Raw genomic sequence first — 21,007 nt, forward strand, 5'->3', positions numbered from 1 at the left:
CCCACAGGTGTGCATTTCTTCACAGTAATAACATTACTGAAGGTTGTACGTGTCAATTTCAGAGTGCTCATAGAACTTGGGCCGGAGTCCCAAAGCTGTCATCGCTACAGGTGCTGGCTCACAGCTCGAGGGAGGACTTGCTGCTGGAAAATCCAGACCGTGTGTAAGCTCGGGGTGTGTGTGGCTTTGTGAACACGATATTTTGGACGAACGATTCTCGAGTCCCTGTGGTGTGACTCGAGAATGGAGAGATGTGAAGAACAGAGGACATGTAATGCCTGTCAAAACAAAGCACCGAGCCACGGAGATCACAGATCAAACCCGTTTCCTCGTTGCTAAATCCTTCTGGAAACCACCAGCAGGTGGGATCTTACTGTATATCACTCTGCTGGGATGAATACAAAAGAAGCAGCATATCAGAATACGTGTGCATGTGTATGCATGGTAAGTGAATTACCTTACACATACATACAGTATAAGTGAGTTACCCTAGTTCATAAATAAACTGTCAAAGCATGCACAGTCTGCAGGATTCAACCTGACTCATTAGTGCACTGTACTTGACTGGGCTGTTCTGTCTGGTACAGTATGTCCTTGATTTCAAGTGGCAGCTTCAGACATTGTCAAGGCTGAAGAGTGGCTATAACTAGACATCAAGAGACAGCTGTGCTCTGCTATACCTTATTAATCCCAGGTGATCATTGGTTGTCCTGTTTTTGATGTAAATGGCTCATACAGTACAGAAATATTGAGGTATTTCCTTCCGCAGAAGGAATCTGGCAAGGAGCAACTGTGGCAGGTCATCCCTCGGCACTGCCTCCTCCTCCTCAATGCTGCTCTTCCTTAATAAAGCTGATCTTGGCCCCTGGTGGTTTAGTGTGTAGTGTCTTGGAGGCAGAGCCCCCTGGAGCTTCAGACGCATGGATTCCTGGCGGCTCTCAGGGTGCGCAGCATTGGTGAACTCGCGTCTCACCTCTAGCATCCGGTCAGGCAGGGAGCTCAGTACAAGTCGAGCAATTGACTCCCTCCACTGGTGTCGACCCTGAGCACTGAAGTTTAGGGGCACCCATCTTGGAGAGACTTTGGTTATAGCCAAATCATGATTCGGATGACTGTTGACTCGGCTGCTGCCTTGACTCCATGACTGGTCCACCATGACCAAGGCCTCAGCCCAGGACCTGTCCCAGGGCTCCCTCACCGATCTCCCAGATGACTGTGGTGGGGGGTTTCTCCTGCCCGTGGCCAGGAACTTGACAGACCCCCAGTGGCCTGTTCAGAAGCATGTGCTTCGGACAGAAGCCTTGCTTGAAAAACTGTCCTTCAACCAAGACAAGATACATTTTTTTTATCAGAACAGAACTGTGATGGAAAACACTTTTAAAAAGCATGAACCAAGCTGTGCTGATGAGTTTAAACACTTTGCTCTGTGAAATGATTGACCAAGCTTCATACCTTGCTAAAACAAGCAAAAGCTTTGAAAGCCATAAAGGACTTGTGGAGACCTCGCCAACACACTTGGAATACCTTCACTAAGATATTGGATATCTCTGTGATTCAATACTCTATGTTCTTGTCTATTTTATTCCATGTTGATGACTTATACATGTACATGTCCACTTGAGAGTATTTCACTCTGTGTACGGCATCATTTGTGTCATATCACTAACTCTCACCTACAGGTAGGATTTTATTAATTGGTTTAGATTTAGATTTTATTAATTGGTTAATTGGTTAGTTATTGAAACCCCATCCTTGCATAGTTAATGCATAGGTTTGCATGAAATACAATCTCTTCCTTGAAGGTGCTTTGCTATTTCTTTCTGATTGAAAAAGTATACAGTATTTGCCTGTACTGAGGATCCTGATCTCATTGACACAGGTGTGGCAGTGGATGAACATAAAGGTTTAAAGAGAGAAGTAGATACTAAAGGAAGTGAGATAGAAATGAATTTACTGTACTCACTTGGTTTCACTCTACCACTCATTCATTTAGATTCCAGATCTACAGTACAGTTACAATTTCACAGATAACATGCACAGCTGCAGAGTGTCACCAAACAATAATTAGTCTTATTATTACTGCTGTTATATTTTATGGGTGCTCCATCTTGGAAAATAGTCATTTGGAAGAGTTTTAGTAAAAGATCAGAGTCAGTAATGAATTGTGGCTTGAGGAGCAATCCACTCTGAAGAGCTCCTTCCAGGAAATTGACACTTGCCTCTTGACATTCCTGGCTCTTGTCGGACTTAGCTGAATGTGAAATTGTGTAGAAGAACACAGGATACAATCTTAAACTCTATGAGCTGGTTGTTGCATCAGACCTACAGGAATATGAATTAAAAAAAAACAGCTGATACATTTTAAATGATATCTAAAGGAATCCTTGCCCATTTTACACAAAGGTTTGTCCGCGTTGCAAAAGGAATATGGCTTATTAAAGTGAAGTAAAAATCCAATGAAAACCCTTGTCAGAAAAGACAAAAACTCTGTCAGCAACATGTTCACCTGTTCTTGTTCAAAACACTTTGATTATTTGTACTTCATCAGCTTGAACCCCCCAACCCCCACTGGGGCTGATAATACCCCCCACTTCTCTGGTCCCAGCTGAAGCCCTTTCACTGCTGCATGTTGTTAAAGAACGTGTTTGGCTTGGCTCAGGTCAGAAGCAGGTGACGAGAAACTCTTCTGGCATGTGGTCCAGCAGCTCCTTTGATCTTCCATCCAGCTCGTCCCTGGGGCTGCTGCTCCACACTTGAACATTGTGAGCCCTGCGATGAGCTGAGGGCCGTTTCCTGCATGCCTGTATCAACACCGGGTGGACCGGAATTGTCTCCAAAGTGCTCTGGTACAGCGACAGCCATGTCTTGCCAATGATAAACCCTGACACAGAGAATTGATGGCAGGCGCTATTTTGTAAGGGTATTTGAAAAAGCTGGAGAAGGGTATTTGGTAGAAAAAAAATCAGATATCCTAATGATTGCTTTTAAATGGTATCTGGGGAGAAGAATTTATACTGTACATTATTTTACTATGCATATTGTGAAGGACTGGAGACCCTTCCTGGTGTCTAGTACTATATTTACTAGATTAGACTCCAGCGCTTCATCTGAATGAGTGGATATTGCGAATGGATGAATGTAACAGAGAAAGTTGTCACGATCCTTTGCAGTCACATTGATTGTAAACTGTACATTACATTGGCTCTGTGGAATATAAACTCTCACCCACATACTACTTTGACATAAAACCTCACTCCTAAAAAAGAAACTTAAAGTCAGTGAGAGAAATGCCCAGAATCGGTGGCTCACATTATTTTCAGGGATTCATTTCCCAATTTAAAGCACAATGCTACTGAACTATGCAAACATTGTAGCTAGAAAACATTTGCTTTGCTGCCACATAGTACTTTGTAAACTTTCATAATAATTTCAGCATTGCCCTAGGTAGGGCCTACTTTGCTGTACCGGTGTAGACATTACATCAGACAAACCCTCGCAAGATGATGCTGGTCACTCACATAACAGGGCTCTGTTCACTCCTGGCCCTCATGAAACTAGTGAAGGTTGGAGCCTTTAAAAAGGGTGACACGATAGTTTTAAGTAGTGTTATGTGGTCAGGCAGGACATGAGTCATGGCTTTTCTGGGTCCAGAGGCTTCTATCTTAAGGTAAAGTCATCAGAGCAGAATCTAAGCAGCCCGTTTCAATTCAAAGAGAAAAACTGACGAAAACGACGACAACAACAACAAATAAAATAAAGCTCGAAGTGGTGGCTGGAAGAACTACCTTACTGGAAAAACCCACTACTCTCCGTTCCTCTGCCAAGTGTCAGCAGCCCCCAGGGAGTGCAAAGGATGGGAGACTTTCCACAGTCTCGTTCCAAAGCACTCTGAGAAAGCACACACTTTAACTGTTTAACTATATAAACAGTAGACACTGTGGTCACCAAATCCATATTTATCCAGCAAAAACAAATTAAAAAGGGACAGTGCCAAATTATAAAGATTTACAGTTTTATTTGTGCTTTCCCCCCAACAATAATTTACATAGTTTTAAGTATGAAGAATGCTGGTCCTGGAATTACTTTCCATGTCTAATTCTGGTTTCTGACCAACTAGAATAAGGTCAGAATCGCGTCATTTCTGACTTACTGGTTGAGGATCAGAATGATCATTTAACCAATTAGAAGCAACTTAATGACAGCAGCTAACGAGATCACCTTGTAGCCTCTCCGACGTTTAGCAAATAACTGGGATTGGAATTGTGATCCAGGCAAAAAAAAGTCAGCTACTGGTCCACCAACACGGCTTACAGCTTTAAAACACTTTGTCTCCCCTGTGGTCTCCCATCCCAGAGCTGACCAGGCCCAGCCTTGCTGAGCTTCTGATATCTAACCAGCCTAGGAAACAAGCTGTATTGTATCTGGAACAATATCAATTTCTCTCCTAAAATACAGAAAACCAACCCGCCCTGTCAAAGAATAATGCAAGTGAAAAGGTTTTACTTGTATATAATTAAAAATAATTCTTAGCAATGATTTGAGTTAGTGTCATTATTGTCATCAGGAGCTGACTGATAAGGAGGAAGGGTATTGTTAGGGGGTAGACACAGTTGTTGACACAACTAATCTTGACATTTAAACTACCTTCCTGACCATAATGGAAGTCTACAATGTACGCAAACAGAAACCCTAACCAAACCCTAACTTAAAAACTAAGTTTGTAGCTGTACCCCCTACATTCACGATTCGTCAAAAATTCCCTTTAGCTTGGGAAAAGGAAAACATTTCAACATTTCATTCCACCTTGACACCACTTCTAGCTTGATGTGTTTCCCTAATTAAGTTTAATATAATCCAAACTCAGTTCTCAATGTAGACCACACTTTTAACTTAAAATGTGCCCATTCTCACACCTAGATAAAGCCTTGTGTTGGCCAAATGTGGACACCTCACATCCGCAAATAACACCTGGTTTACTTACTGCCTTTATTGTCCCAGATGGGAAATTTGCTTTGCAGGCAGGTAACAGGTATAATACAATGATACAATAAACAACGCATTTATGTTTAACACTACACTAACCCATTAACTAAGAAACATACATGCATAAAAAGAGAAAGAACAAGTTAGCACCTTAAGGTAGTCCTCACAATTAAGATAAAAGCAAATAAATCGGGTCATCAGTGTGTGAGATAAATAAATAAGATGAATGCATTATGAAAAAAATAAAGTAAAAACCATTAATTGTCCAAGATAACTTTAAGTAGCCATGGGAATAAGGGATAACTTGGTTCTGTTGCACTTAAAGCTCACATTCACTTTGCAAGGCCTGGACATGACAGTCAATGATTATATTGGCTTTCTGCATGATGCGTGTTTGGTATAGATGATTTAGGTTTAGGTATGGGAAATCCAAAGTGAACACTGTTTTTAGTCACAAATTGACAGCCAGACAATTTCTCTCTCCGCACGACATCTGTACTCATAAAATCAGAACAGAACCCCAGTTTAACTCACTGACAAATTCTGTCTTCACCAACAGTCATGCTTACTGCAAGGGTGTCAGGATGCGTCCCTCCTTCACATGCTTCACCTGCAAGCTCAGCAGGCCTGAAGCAGAATGATGCTCACAAGTGAGACCGAGCCCTTCATAAGGCTGGGGTTTGTGACACACCTACTGTAGATATAGCTGAACACATTTTAGGGTTCTACAAAGAAGCAGAATTTGCCCGCCTGAAAGATCTTTTTGTACAAGAGTCAGGTTTAGGGTTCAGGTGACGGTCCAGTGTTTAGGTTATTTGTCTCAATGGATCTGGGGCTAGCTTTAATGTTAAGGAATACCTGCTTTAAATAAGACCTTACGCCTCATGCTAACTCTAAACATGAATCTAACTCTACTCCTTCTCCAGCCTCAAAGGTTAGGGACACACACGGGCTTTGCCTGGTGGCATTTCTTGACAAAACACATGAGCCACCCGCGTGCCATCTTTCTCTAGCCTGGGTGTGCCACAGCCAGATCCCCGCCAGACAGAGGGGTGCTGGAACGGCCCTCAGTGGTGGTCTCTGTGTCTCGGTTAGGTTGACGACCCTCACTAGTTTCAGCAGGACCCCTAAGCTGATTTTCTGACATCCTGCGATGCTGATTAGATCATTCCCTGCCAGAAATCAGTTCTTGAATCAAGGCACTATATACTCCCGCCTTCCCGTGAGCCACAGCGCGAATCTGCTTCCTTCTCTTCCATTTCTGACGTAAACCAGCTACAGTAACACCGATAAAAAACCCTTCTACCCCTCCAGCCGCTGCTGTTTCAGATTGTAAGGCACAGCTGTATCGCGTCCCTCATGGTGCAGGTGGAGACTTTATTTCTTTCTCACTGAAAGGAACGCCTTTCTTGGGGTTTTCCCCGGAAGAGGAAATGGGCGCTTGGGTTTTGAAACATTGGCGTGGCAACTCCTACTATGTGTCAGGACAAGAAGTGAAACGACAAGTCCGTCCCTAAACAACGTTCTAGCCCAACCCTCCACTCAATAAACCTGAAGAAACCCAACGCATTAACCCTGAACCCATTCTGAATGGTAAGTGAACCCTCATCTAAACTCGCCCAAAGCATTCATTAATACTGTCAACATATTCCGGTGTAGTAACTCTGACACCAGTGCTGCAACTGTGACTGCATTTCCATTTAAACCTAATGGTATCCCGGGTCCGATACTGCTTGCAGCTGACCGTCTAACCTCCATTTAACCACGCACTAAAGAAGAACAGCGTGGAGAAAGGGTTACAGTTCATGTCAGCAAACGACACAGAATACATGTATCAGAAGGGTGCGTGTGGGTGTGATTTGGATTTACTTGTCTTGATGTGCAATGAAGGTTAGGTTTTGGCTTCAAAGTTAGGTGCTGAATTGGGGAGAGCTGGTAGTAAAGGACAAAATCAGAAGTCGTACTGGAATTAGTATTGGGTTAGGCTGAGTCAGGGTTATAATTAAAGGCCAGGACAGTGGGTGAATTCTTGTTTAATAACATTTGTCTGGATAGGATAGACTGGATAGTCTGGATAGTGTCGCCTCTACTTCTTTCTGTATGGCAATCTAAAAAATCTCCTGAAATCAAAATCATGCCATTCTACTTTAAGGTACAGATGGAAAGCTGGGTTATCATGTAGGACTAATACTCACTACCATTTGTTTAGTTTAAAAACAAAAACAAGAATCATTTCTCTGTTACATGCTATTCTAGTCAGTCCATTTTCTTCATCTGGCTTGCTGAACTGTGTGGGGTTAGTGTCGGAGCTGGGATGGGTCTGTGCCAGCGATGGGACTTGGGGAACTGGGGATCACAGTTTAAGGCAGGGTCAGCTCCTGTGCTGGAGCTCAGGACAAAGCTAGGGAAAAGTTTGCAGCTGTGTGGACACTCAAGGTATTACTTGTACTCCTGCAGAACTGTTAGGAGGAAGACTGGAGAAGATGGACTTAAATGAGAGTGCATTCATCGTGTGAAATGTTCCTTCCTGCTTACTGTCGTCCAGCGCTAACACACCTTGGTCTCTGGAGCCACAGTGCCTCTGCCTGAAAGCCTGGTGTATTCCCTTCCCATGAGCAGCTCTGACGTTGACTCAGACAGCCAAGAGCACCGAGAAGACATGTGCCAACAGCAATTTGGCTACACTACTTACAACAGCTGGGATTAGCTACAGTACCAATCACTTAATGGCTACACTTGACACAAGACTTTGGCAGCTGGGAGTATTCTCTCCAAAAACCAAAGTCCAAGAAACTTACACCAGGTGCATCACACACAAGTCGAAACCATTCATTACCATTTGCAAGGCCGCCTCTCCCTTCCTCTGCAGAGCTCACTGACTTTTTGTCCTTATACTGTACGTCTTCCAGTACTTACCCCACAGCAATGCGTCATCCACTCTTTTAATGATGTTTTCAGCAATACGCTGACCTGCTCTTCTTCTTCGGGGTTTTTTTTCCAATAGCTCATTTAGAAAATGCTGTCAATGCTGGCAAGATTAGGACTTGGAAACTGTTAAGGGCTGGGTCAGGAATGGCCTAATTAGGATAGCTTTGCTCTTTATTAACGAGGACACACGTCTTGTAAAACCCAGGCTTGGGTTTGCACCTCACCCATCACCGAGGGCTGACCCACGGGATTCAACACTGTCTCTATCCAAGGTCCTGCCCATGCTGAGCTACTGCCATTCCTCCACATTTCATCCAGGGCCTTAAATACTGTGCGTCATGGTGCCTTATGAAAAACCGGTAATGGTTCATAAGGAACTGGGGTATGAAATGAAATGAAGGACGGAAGTATGGGTCATGGGCTATGACTTCAAGACCAGACTTCTCATCCTCTGAAAGGCCAAGCCAAGTACCCAGCACACCTTGGTCAGCACAGTGACGTGCCTGAGAACTGTGGATCTAGAGAGAGCCGGGTGCCCATAGCTGCCACAGAGCAAGACTCAATTGTCCCTCCTGTACCAGTTTTCCTAACCATGAGCCTGCTTGATGACAGTGAACAGACGGTAGAACACTTGCCACGGTCGCGTTCCTTATGGTTTCCGGGGGGGATTTAATTTATAGGAACCTCAACCAATAGGTGAACTACAGTACTTTCTTTCTGATTCTTTCTGATCTAAACTAGCTCTGCGCCCTAAATATGAATTTAATGTAGAACAGGGAAGCTGAAAGGTAATCTTTGTCACAAAGAAATGCGGGAAACCAGGGTATCCTGCAGAACCCACTTCTACGCAGGATGGAACTCGCTCCCCGCCTGACAGAAATCAAATCTGCTCATCTGTTTTTCATAAGCCACGGTCTGAAACCCCTGTGTCAGTCCCAAATTAGTGCTGCAAAGGGAGACAATTGTGTTCAGCTGCCTTCCTGTTATCGTATGGGTTTATTACGGCTTAATAAAAAAACATCATTGTTCACGGGCAATCAACATCGCCCACTAGCACTGACAGAGACAAATGTTCAATGTTCTGATTGGTGTAGAAATGTCTCTCCTCCCGTTCTGCTTTTGTTTTGGTTCCACAAACCAACCCTACATAAGTCATGAAGACGCTGCCCTGATCACACAGATTTAAATACAAGCTCATTTTCTAGGCTTTGCAGGCTTTGCTTTGCACACAGTGCCATTTGTGGTGGGATCAGAATTTCTGCTTTAGAGTTGTTCACTTCAAAAAACTAAAAGTGAACAAGAAAACGGAGATATGCAGTGAGCACAAACATACAGTACAGCTACTCAGAAGTCTAGCGAGAGCTTTTTCACAATTAAATAGCTGTGGTTATTTCAAACAAGCCTGTTTCTTCGGCAAAGGCATATACTGCTAAATACTGGTGCTGGCAAGATTAGGCAGTCAATAAGAATATTTCAGTTTGTCACGTAGACAAGGCAATATACTGAATGAACAATATAATTTTTGTGTACCCAAAAGTGTGGTACAAATCTATTGCTTAAACCACCCTGGACTTGTTTCATCGCAGTTGTGTGCTTTACATAACCTGAGGTTGAGGGGCTTTCCTGATAATCCCTTGGTCTCAGAATTGCTACTTTCAGAATAATTTGTGTACAAAAATAGTCTTTAGAGCTCTCGTGTTGACCACAATTTTTCTGCTGCCTTAATCAAGTGAAATATGTAAAGTTACCTCCCCTTCAGTCTGGAAAATACTCCCCAGGCATTAACTGTATGTTTCATTCCATGTGTTTTTTCAGACTTAATAAAAATACTGTATATTGTTTTTATTATTAGCACAACTCCACTCCTTAAAGCACTCACTGATCTCAGGATCTTGATAGGGGCACCCAAAACATTTATCACAATTAAGAAATACATAAAAAAATGTGTGTACTGTTTATGGGAGAATCTGCAGTGTATGCTGTCACCTTTAGCATGAGTTTATTTAAAGGGGAAGAAGGATGTTTTTTTGTGTATTGAAGTTTCATTGTTTCTTTTCCAAAAAATTCCACTGGCTTCCCTTTCACCTTATTCCAACTAGATAACCTTTCATTAAGAAATTTATTCAAGGAATCATAACATTATCTCTTTTTTTTTTCCAGCAATGGATGCATAAATTGTAATGAGAGATTTCCGGACATGGAAGATGACCCGATAGCCTTTTTTGTAAAAAAAAAAACCAACAAAAATATACTAATGAAGTCATCGCTTTACACTGCACCTTAAGTCAACAATTAAAAGGAGCAACTTTGAAAAAAAATTAAAGTACGTCTTTACAAACAATTGCTAATTGAAATGAAAAGTGGAAAAAAAAGCTGAAGTATGTTGGCAAGGACTCCAGACATTCCTTGCCCTCTGGACAAAAACAAGCAGCTCCAACAGCCCTGTGTCTCTCGGTGCTGTGATGACAGCCATTCTCCGTGTCCTTTCTGGTCATTGTTCCAGATTGATTGACTGAGGAAGGCCGCTGTTGTTCCTGGCCGTTATCTCTGCTTTTGGACTGAGCTTGGCTGACACACAAATCTGTCTGACGCACCGAAAAAACAAAGCGTGTCTTTGGATGAGTTGATTTCATGAGCGAAACAATGAACTTGACGAGGAAAACGAGACTCGTTTTTTTTTTCGAGGAGTATTACAGAAATTGCCAAATAGGAATATTGACCACCAGGTTTTGGTTAATAATTTCAATTCAAAAGTAGAACTATGTGCTGCTGTTTAAATTTTGTTAGGGGCAGGAGTATGGAACAGTGGATCTGGACCTAAAACTTAAAAGGTTAACATCAAATCTCAGATGAAACACTGCTGCTCCGTCCAACAAGACTTCACCCAAATGACATCAGCAAACATTAAGCTCTGTACATGGGTGCCAATGTAAATTGCTTAGGATTACGGTCGAATAAAATAAACATTTGTAATCTGAATGGAAATATGAAAGTGCTTCTGATGAAGTTATTAATTTTTAATAAAACATTTTCTTTTGGCAAGGCATGCTACAGGTTCAGCCTACCACTAGGGCCTTAGAACAGAGGTTTTGCTTTTTGAAAAGTGCCAGTTCAGTAAACGGTGCTCTTAATGACATGATGTGCTCCTGAGGGTTTCCTGCCTTTTGGCCATTCTTCCAGTTCCAACCTCATGGTGAGTTACAGGAAGAGAAGGGGAACTTCGGGGAGCGAGGGGAGGGGTAGAAAAAAGATTTCTGCTCTGTCTGGTGCCATTTTCTCTTAACTGGGGTGCTGTATTGCCTCCATCAGTTCCACTTATTTATTACACTTTTATTGTCAATGTGGCCAATTAAGACCTGACATGCCATTGACCCCCTTGTGTTTCCTCTCCTCCAGAATCACAGGTAAAGAGGTTAGACTAACCTGGTTTCCCGAAAGACTGGATCTCTCAGCGGTCTTCTTCTTCTTCAAGTACCTCTGCACCTCAGGGGTCATCTCCTGTAGTGGCTCCTGGGACGGTCTGCTGCTGTTGACCGTCTCTGGGGTCCGGCCTCCCACACGAATCGAGTCTCAACACTCTCAAACTGACATCTAGCGTCACTTCCAGTGCAGAGACCTCAGGTCTCAGGGCCCGTCTTCTCTTTCAGGAAACCAGGGCTACAAACATGACCCCAAGTGCGACCCCAAGACAATAGTTATGAGTTAGCCCACATCACCACAGGACATATATCAGAAAGCAAGGTTCCTCTGGCAAGTGGTACACATTTGCACCTAGATCTACTACTGTATATAGCAGAGCAAGCTGTGACTGTCTCGTAGCCATCCTGCAGCTCCGAACCACAGTGTCTGAAATGCAATGAGCCTGCCTCTGGCTCGACAGGGCCCGGACACCATTCAAAATGAGAAGCTGGTCCGAGCAGTGCCCAGGTCTCACCCTGCCAGCACAGCAGCTCAGAAAATCCCATACGGGCCGGGCTGAGCCTATTAAGCTGTTGTTTGCTAGAGCAGAGATGAACAGTTCTGGTCCTGGAGAGCCAGTGGTGTCTGCAAGGATTCATTCCAACCCGGCTATTAGCGACCTAAGCACACAGATCGATCCCATTGGGCCAGTGAACAAGTTCTTCCAGCCCTTCAGGTGCTGGAGCCTCAAACGCAGCTTGAAAACCCACAAAAACATCAGCCCTTTGGCAGCAAGACTGCCCAGCCCTGCTCGAAATTAAAAAACGCCTGCCATGGATAAAAACAGAAGAAAGGGTCTCAACGAGGGCAGGATATTGGGCACACCTTCTGTTTTTATAGATAGTAGTTGACTGATCCAGGGATCTCATGATGCATTGCTGTCGTACCCATCACCCTGAAGCTGCAGTCATTGACCTCGATGAAGAACTTGAGGTTCAGTTTTTTCAGTCATCGTCCCCCCCTCAGAAATAGAACGGGCTGCAGGCAAACTTTTTCCAGGCACCTTTCAGTTTTTTTAGAGCTGGGCTTCTGTGCTTTTTTCCTTGACAATTTATGTTGGCATGGCTGCATACTCTGTGCATGGCCTCTGGACCATTTCACTTTTCCCATAACAGGAAGAACACAACAGCTCTGATAGAGACTGGAGACGAAAACATGGACAGGTCCTTCAGTGTTCTTGGCACAGCAAGGCCAGGATACACTGGTTTAGTTATTGCAAAGCCCGCGCTCATCCGTACAGCCTATGGTGTGCACTGTGGAAATACGAAGTCTCAGACCCACCAGATTTACATTTGCCTTCAGCCCTGGTTTGGGAAGGGGGCAAATCAATGTTTAACAAAACCCAGCCCAAAGCCATTTCTTTTTTTATAATTAAAGCCCATGTACAGCGTGAAAACAGAACAAGGTCCAACCTGAAAACCAGTACATGAAAAGAGGGTAAAAAAGACATACTGTTATCACTTTGTTTAATAGAACCATCAATCTATTGCTCAGCCAGGATCAGGTTTAGATCTGTTACCATAGACACTCAGGCATTCCTTGCACAAAAAAGGGGAAAGGAATTAAGTTGAAATTAAACCCAACCAGCTCAGGAAAGAAAGGGAGTATTTCTTCCTGACCTAATTATTTAATTCTACAGCATTAGTCATCTTCTCACGGATGCACCTCATGGACGGGAGTCATCAAATTGTCTGATGCTTTAACAGTCACCGATGAAAGGAAAACAGGGCCGGAATGCAATGGCATTTTCATTCTAGATCAGTAATGTTTCAGTAAATGCCTGCAAAGAATCTTTACTATTTAACAAGCCAGTTTTGTTTTGTTTTACAGTTTTTCATGTTCCAAAGGTGATGCCGCAGTGAAAATGCCTGAAAGCGCGCAGCTTTTTCTTAACTCTGAGCGGACAGCACACGCCCTTTTGGAAAAGGGCTGCAGTTTTGCCTTGTCACTCAAGAGTGAAACGCAGTGGCTGCCTGGACTCTGACAAGCCACAGCGCCAGGTGTGCAGGGCTGCACTGCGAGCGAAACAGCTGCTTGTGAAACCAAAGGCCGTCTGACCTTTCTAAAGTCAATTAGGAATCCAAGCTTTAGTCTGGCCCAAGTCAGAGACCTATCAAGTACAATAAAAAAGCAGTCACGAACAGTACAGTGAGCCACTTTTGAATGAAAACAAAATAAAGCACCATCACTTTAAAGTCATTTAACAGCTGTACGGTACTTTTAAAATTTCACGCAGAATGTCATTTCTGCCCGAGGTTTGCCTGCCAAAAGCATGAAGCCTTTCCCCAACAAACCATCCCGAAGTGTTCCAATTACAAAATTAAAACGCATAAATCATGTCTGAAGCATTGCAGTTTATTTTCATACATTCGATAAGCTGTCACCCCTACAATGGATGTGTGAAAAAAAAAAAGTGTCTGGCCCCCATTCAATGCTAATGAAAGTCTTTTTAAATATTTATTTTGTCTCATCTGCTGAGGTTAATCACATTTTTCAGCATTCCAGGAATGCAGCTTTGAAAACCTGCCATCTATTCTAACAGGCAGCCATTGTTGAGGCCTGAACACGGAGGGAACTGCAAAGCTTAACACTTTCTGGCTCTTCGGTTCCATGCACTTTCAACAATAATAATGAACTTTAATCCATAAAGCGGCTTTACATGGAACTGTCTTTATTATTATTTATCCATCATTTCAATTAGGGTCAGTCATCGTTATTTATATGGGTAAATCTTGGCAGCAGAGCTGTGGACTGCCTGCAAGAGGACACAGGTTTTTCCCCTGAAGTTTGTCTAAAAAAATGGGCAGTGAATCACCAGAGGTGTGAATCGCCCACACGTGCTTCACACTCTTGCATCTAGTGCTGAAACTGCATTTTTTCAGCTGCAGGACTGTTCGTCTACAACACAAAATCCAACCGACATTTGACAATGCTCTTAGAAAACCCTGTTTTGTGACAGGCGACGTCAGAAACATCAAGACTATAACCCTAAGAAATCCCCAATCGCTTTGCAAACAAATGACGTTATGGTTCGTCTCCATGGGTTAAAACACACGTCGGCAACTTGAAACAGAAAACGTCTTTTTCCTGTCGTGCCCAGACAGAACTTTTTTTGTTTTAAGGCACAGCCCAGATGGCTTCCTTTCCCCACCTGACTTCTGATCCAGACAGCTTCAGAGAATTCTGCTGACACTGCTCGGCACGCCGCTGTGGTGCGAGCCCAGCTGGGCAGACCTGGGCCACGCGGAGACCTGCCCCCGCCGCGCGCGGAGAGCTCAGAAGTGGGAGAACCGGGTCAGGCCCTTGGCCATCTCGCTGTACTGGGCGCTCAGCCGCCCCACGGCCTTGGCGTGCTCTTCCTCGACGGCCTCCTTCTTGCGGCCCTGCTCCTTCAGGAACTCCTCCCACTCGGCCCGGTGTCTCTCCGCGTGGGCCTGCAGCCCGGGGCTCTGGGGAGAGCAGGGTCAGCCATCAGTGAAGCTAGTCAGGCTGGAGAGAGGCTCCAGGCTGGCAAACACCTTCTCGGTACCTCCTCCCATTTCCCCCGGCCACGTGATCTCGAGCGCAACAGAAGCAGCCAGGGCGTGGCGAGCGACTTGACCGGGAAAGAAATGTTGGAGGAGACAATTTATATGGTTTCCATTGTAGAACTCGTAAACTGGTCCTCGAAACCAGATTCTGGAAAAGCACATCTTATTATAAAAAAAAAACTGATGAATACAAATTTTAGTAACAGTTGAAGGACCATAGAAGACAGGTTAACTAACTTACGTGCATTTTACAAAGACACGTAATATTATCATGCATAGGACATTTTAATATACAAATATACAAATATGAATGGTAAGCTATCTCGTGTTTATTACTGCATAACTTTCCCTCTTTTAGTTTCCATGAAGTATGTAATTAGCTCAAACTGGAACATTAAACTCTTTATGGGACTTTTTTTTTCATGTTTAGCTTTAACGCAGGGATGGGTCAAGGCACAATTCAGTTCAGGCCCAACAAGGATTACACATTCAAAAGTACTGAAGGCAGATTTCGGGATCCATACTGCGCAAGTATATTTTCTTTTACCTTTTTAATGAATACCTAAAGCAGTTAATGTTTTACTAACTTGAAATGGACTAACTGCTTTCTAACAGCCCCCTTTTCATACTTTGGCCACAACAAGTAAGAAAAAAAAAGTGCTAAACCCTGTTTGGAAACATTTCCCTCCGAGAGATATGCTTTGTGATCTGTAGTAAATTATCCCCATAAGCACTGAGAGACGCAATCCATTTAGACAGTTGGAATACAAGAGCAAATGTGATGTTTCACATCTTCAGTATGCCAATGCCAAACATCTTCTAAGGATAGTTTCTCAGTGGATTTAATGTTCTCGAAAGTGTACAACAAAAGATTTTCCACTACTGACATCACAACTCTGAGTTTCCTCTGGGGAAATCTGTTTTTAACAGCACTATTCTCGGAAGTGCTGTCAATCTTATATATTATTTTATCTCAGTGAGTTAGCAGCCAGGATTTATGGGTCTGTAGAGGAAGCTTGATGTATTGCATTAAGAAATTAAAAAGAAAATAATCTGTAAAAAAACTAGGACAAATGTAACTATAAATCATTTTCACTTTCCCCAAAGCAAAATTACCAACAAAATGTATGTGTAAGACATTACTGTGAAAGACAATAATGGCAAAGTTTTTCAAAGATGTAAAACATAAAATATGAAGATTATTCTTTACCTCAGCCACATAAGAAGTACACACTGTATCGGATATATTCTAATTTCAGATCGTTTTAAAAAAGAACACTATGCTTTTTTGGTTCTATATGGCATGCAACTTCTAAACATACATGACAGGTGAATATCAGTTATAGTGGGTATTTTATATTCAAATACAAAGACAATGACCTAACAGAAAAAAACAACGTTTTACACTTTAACGGCTGCATACTGTATTTTTTCCCATTTCAATCGATTTAAGGCAAATTTAACTGAAGATTAATATATGCAAGTAACTTCTGCTCACTTCCCAGCTAACACAAAAACGTCACCTCAGTTTGTGACTTCTGTCCTCCTAAACGACTTCTCCTAAACCTCTGTGCCTTTAGCAAGCTGTCATTTGCAGGGGTACAGAAGACTGTTTGCAATGGGGAGAGAACACTGCAGGTCAATGAGGGCAGGCAACACAGAACAGCACCAGAGCTTCTTTTCCGTACCTGCAAGTACACTTAAATAGAACGGAATATTTTCCAAAGAGGGACTGTAAAGAAGTGTGAATTCACAACAGATTAGATTTCCTTTGTTTGCTGTTATACAGGAGTGCACATGGAGCGGTAGTCAGCAGCTCGCAGCCCTGGGGCCCTGGGATCCATTCTGGACCCGGGTTGCGTTCTGTGTGGAGTTTGCATGTTCTCCTCGAGTTCACGTGGGTTTCCTCCCAGTGCTCCGGCTACCTCCCACAGTCCAGACACATGCTGCTGGTGTAACTGGCTTCTGGAAAACTACAGTGCCTGTCCGTGTTTGTGTGCGTTTGCCCTGAGATGGACAGACTGGCGTCTCACCCAGGGAGTACCCTGCCCCGCGGAGAGAGGCTCCAGATCACCCACGACCCAGAACTGGAAGAAGTGGATAAAAAATCGGAAGGACGCTCACACACAACTGCTGCTAGTGGACTGTGTTCTGGCAGTATCACTTATTTGGCACTCGCACGGAGGAGAAACTGCACTGCTGCCTGCCTGTCTGGTGCTGTCTACACCGATTAAAAAGCAGCACTTCTCTCAAGCTCCAGGAGAGCTCCTGAGTGCTTTAGAAAACACAGCCCAGCTCAAGGTCTCACCTGCTGTGCCTCTAGCTCCCTCTGCTGTATTCTTTGGGTCATGTGGTTTGCCGCTTCCACTTGCAAAAGAAAAGAGAAAGAAACACACAGGTCCTCAGCATCTGCAATTTATATTTTCAAAATCCCAACACACACCCTAGCCACAGCTGCAGTTTCTCCCACCTAGGATTGTGTATAAGAGACAGGAATAAAGGCACCTAGTGCTAAAAAATTAGAGAAAAGGTTTAGATTTCTAACTGAACACAGTACAACAGGGCTTTCCACAGGGTGTTAAACTGCAGAAAGGCGTCATGAGTAACCCCAGCACAGACCTCTGAAAACGGTGTTAGATACATCTTAATTGTCCATTATATGCAAAGACAAAGATTACTTTTAAGGGGAGTTCCCTCTATTCTTTTAGGGGAAGTCAAATTGATTAGTGCTATGTACCATCATTATTCCAGACATATTTTAATTATGGCACTGATGTTTAAATTCAGTTACGGGTATCAGATCTGAATTATTTTGAGAAGATAAAATGATAAACGCCCCTAGTATAAGATACTTGTATAATGGGACTCCTACTAATTCTGTCCCTTATCATGATGTGTAGATCAAATGTGAACAATTAATCTCATACTGACCCAATGAATTCTTTAAACTTACAGTTTAACAAGGAGTTAGACTAGAATGCAATGAGCAGGAGTTGACTTTAGTGTGTGTTTTGATATGTCTAACAAAAAAAACGTGTATTTGTAATGGGATACCATTAGATTCCTTCAAAGTGGTGAAGTCCCTGATTTGCACTTTAAGGAAATATTTAAGGAAATATTTTTGAGATTACCCAATTCAATTTCTTTATTCCAATCGACCGATTTCTCAACTGGATCAATACCATTCTGAAAACTCTTGCTTTTAGTCAGTACATATGTAGTATTCGGAAAACTGTAAGACTTTCATTTTATTCGAGTGGCTTCTTAAGTGTTGCCAGGCATTCTGAGCAGCTTGTGGATTACCTGTAATAATCATATGGTTATATATGTCTCTCCTTCTTATAGTCACAGTCCTCACAAAGAAAGCTCATACTCCACCTGGGACTGAAAGCATGCTATCGAACTCACGCACAGAAACAGGCCTAAAACATTCTTACACCATTCCTTTGGCACAGCAGGATAAAAAAAACCCCACTCCGCGCTCTTGCCAGTACACACTCACATCTGGCTAGGACCTGGCGGAGGTCCTCCTGCAAGGCCTGGGTGCACGTGGGAAGGGCTTGCTCCTGTGTCTCTGCCACCATTCTGTTCAGGTTCTCCAGCAGCCTGCTCTCCCGGAAGCCTCGCTTCTCCTGCGCGGACAGCGGAAGAGCGAGATGAGAAAACCCCGGTGGTTCCCCTGGCATCGTTGAGCTCTCTACCTGCCGCACAGATGACACTCTCCGCCTGCGACACGAACCACGTCCCCCGTCGGGCCCTCGCTGTTCCCCCCTCCTCCGCTGCTGAGGACGCTGGGATTATACCGCCTTCCCTCCCTTCAAGACGTGTGTATTTCTTTTACTACTGAGCACGAGTGGAACCCGGAGGGTCTCTGCAGTTGCACCTTGTTTTGTCCCTCCATGGCTTGAACTGATGAACACTGAATATTACTGCTCCGGTCTTGCTTGTGTTAAACTGCGGTTTTAGAAGCTACCACTATTCCTCGCAGTCTTGCAATATCTTCTGTGCCTCCCATTGAGTCACATATGATGCTGTTGGGCGTGTTGCCCTGATTGTTTTCCTGTATTTTTGCGTATTTTGCACTGCTGTTGACTTACACAGTTGTGTGATGGTCATCAGTGTAAGTCACCTTGATTAAAGCAATTCCTTGGCTCTTCTCTTGTACCCAAAGCACTCCTTCACCCAAACTGCTGCAGTAAAAGACCCGTCTGTTTGACTGAGTTTAATGTAAGTCAGTTTGGATGAAAGAATCAGCAGCCACATTAGCTTACTTGTACAAGTCATAGTGTTCGAGCTGTCCATAAAAACAGTATCGACAAGTAAATGCAGGCAAGTACAATGTAAAGAGTATCTCATCCTTGCTAAATACTCTTTTCTGGCTGCAGTTATAATAGGCCCACTACCTAAAGACACAGTGCCTGAGCAGGACAAGACTGGGCTGGGTTTGAGAAGGAGCTAAGAAGGGTCCTGAGATGGTGCAGACTGACTATTTTCTAAATGGGAATTCGGGTTTTGCAGGGACCCAAACGAGGAGAACTGTGCATAAAAAATTTCATTAATGCTGTAAAAGAGGAGGCATTCTAGATTTTCTGTGTATTCCTGTCAAGTTATTAAAAGGGAAGCTCAGGTTGTGCAAACGAACAGTGGTTTTTGTTTTTCACACGAGATGTGAACAAAAAGAGAGAAGTCACGTCTGGGGCAGCATGCTGCTATTAATTCAGAATGCAACGTCCTAGTCTAGTTTAGAGGACCCTAGGGCCTCCTTTCCTTCCTAACCATCCTGATTATCTTCAGAACTGAGGGTCGCAGAGCAAAAACAGCTTCGGTGTCATAATGTATGCTTTAGCGCGGGTTACATTACCGTGTCTGTACGGGCAGCAACACTTACCTCAAATTCTCTCACAAAGTATCGAATCTCACCCTGCACAACGGGTCTGTGATCCAGCAATCTGGACTGGATGTCCCCAACATCTAAAAAAACAAAAACAAAAAAAAGTTATTTAAAAAATTGACCAAGACCAATATAGCTGAAGCTGATATTGCTGAAATAATTCGGTAATGTAGTCTTATTACTTAGCAGCTGATTCATTGAACATTAGACATCATACAGTGTTGACGCCAGTCTGTCATTTAAAAATCATAAGTCACTACTACAGTATAATCACAACACCAGCTCTTGAGCTCAAGAAAGGGCTAAAATATCCACACGAGTCACTTGACAAGCTCCTAATTCACATTTTTTTTTTAAACTTTGTTTGGCTTCGTTTTCCTTTCATTTGCAAACCAACCTTTCGTTATCTTCTCCATCATCACGAGTTTCGGTTACTTGATCTTCACTTCCACCCTAAACGAAGTCTTTTCCAAAATCCGACACCTACAGAAGAGATTATTTCCGAGTTCACTGCGTCGTGGATAAATTACATATCCTTTATTTTAAAGCTAATATATTTATTTCATATAAGTATTAAATCGATTAGTTTTTTAGCAGGTAAACACAAGACTGAGTCGTCTGTTTTGGTTTTTACTACTTCCGGGTAGTTGGTGCTATGGCAAATGACATCATTAGGCTACGTAATTTCCTTAGCAACGGTGAACGACTAAAAAACACCATGACGTTACTGTTAGTTACACAAAGTGACAGTATGGGGACGTTAGGAAACGCTCCTCTGACGAAACAGAGGGTATATTGTGTCCTAACACAGCGTACATAAGACAAAACCTACCAAGGAAAGTCAGTGTTATAAATAAGCAAGATAGACCTCACGGGACAGCTATTAAATATGTAATTTATAATGACCTTTTTCTTTATTGCACTCCTACGGTAATAGAAAAATCAAGGCTGGGCCTGGTCACTATAAGATTGCGAGTCCTCCATTCAGTCCTTCAGTAAAAACAGGATAGCAGCCTGCTGCTGTAAGTGGTGTTGGTGGAGCTCTTTCTTCTAGACCGCATTTTCCAAAACTAATGCTCAGTACAGTGACTGGGTACACTGTGCGGAAGAAGGTCTAATCCTTCGGATTAGTTTAATTGAGGTCCTGGCTACTTGGCCAACAGTCACCGATCGCAAGTGTAGGCGTGCTAATCCTTGTGTCCTGGCTAAATTCCAC

The 21,007-nt window shown here is 43.2% G+C and overlaps 1 protein-coding gene across 4 annotated transcripts; it reads right to left on the bottom strand.

Moving 5' to 3' along the window:
• Positions 1-680: 680 nt before the first annotated feature.
• On the bottom strand, positions 681-20,452 carry bloc1s5 (biogenesis of lysosomal organelles complex-1, subunit 5, muted). 4 transcript variants are annotated; one of them, XR_001479240.2, is made up of 7 exons: positions 20,189-20,447; positions 19,789-19,871; positions 18,403-18,532; positions 17,209-17,267; positions 14,522-14,819; positions 11,335-11,568; positions 681-1,318 (listed from the first exon to the last, which is right to left on the bottom strand). XR_001479240.2 is itself a non-coding variant. In XM_006634578.3 (5 exons), exons 1-5 carry the CDS (start codon positions 20,208-20,210, stop codon positions 14,646-14,648), a joined length of 468 nt encoding a protein of 155 aa, XP_006634641.2. In that variant the 5' UTR covers positions 20,211-20,447; the 3' UTR covers positions 13,705-14,645. The 4 variants fall into 4 exon arrangements, 2 of the variants coding, with proteins under 2 accessions (XP_006634641.2, XP_015210279.2); XR_011189847.1 differs by lacking the exon at positions 681-1,318 and adding an exon at positions 10,082-10,496; XM_006634578.3 differs by lacking the exons at positions 681-1,318; positions 11,335-11,568 and having other exon boundaries at positions 13,705-14,819.
• Positions 20,453-21,007: the final 555 nt, after the last annotated feature.

This window comes from Lepisosteus oculatus, chromosome 6 (assembly GCF_040954835.1).
Source record: "Lepisosteus oculatus isolate fLepOcu1 chromosome 6, fLepOcu1.hap2, whole genome shotgun sequence".
Classification (NCBI taxonomy): Eukaryota; Metazoa; Chordata; class Actinopteri; order Semionotiformes; family Lepisosteidae; genus Lepisosteus; species Lepisosteus oculatus.

Excerpts from the sequence above, each read along its gene's own strand:
- bloc1s5 (XM_006634578.3), bottom strand. The coding sequence starts at position 20,210 with ATGATGGAGAAGATAACGAAAG. Across the intron at positions 18,533-19,788 it reads ACTTTGTGAGAGAATTTGAG|GAGAAGCGAGGCTTCCGGGA; the intron begins GTAAGTGTTGCT and ends CTGTCCGCGCAG. Across the intron at positions 17,268-18,402 it reads CCGCCAGGTCCTAGCCAGAT|TGGAAGCGGCAAACCACATG; the intron begins GTGAGTGTGTAC and ends TTCTTTTGCAAG.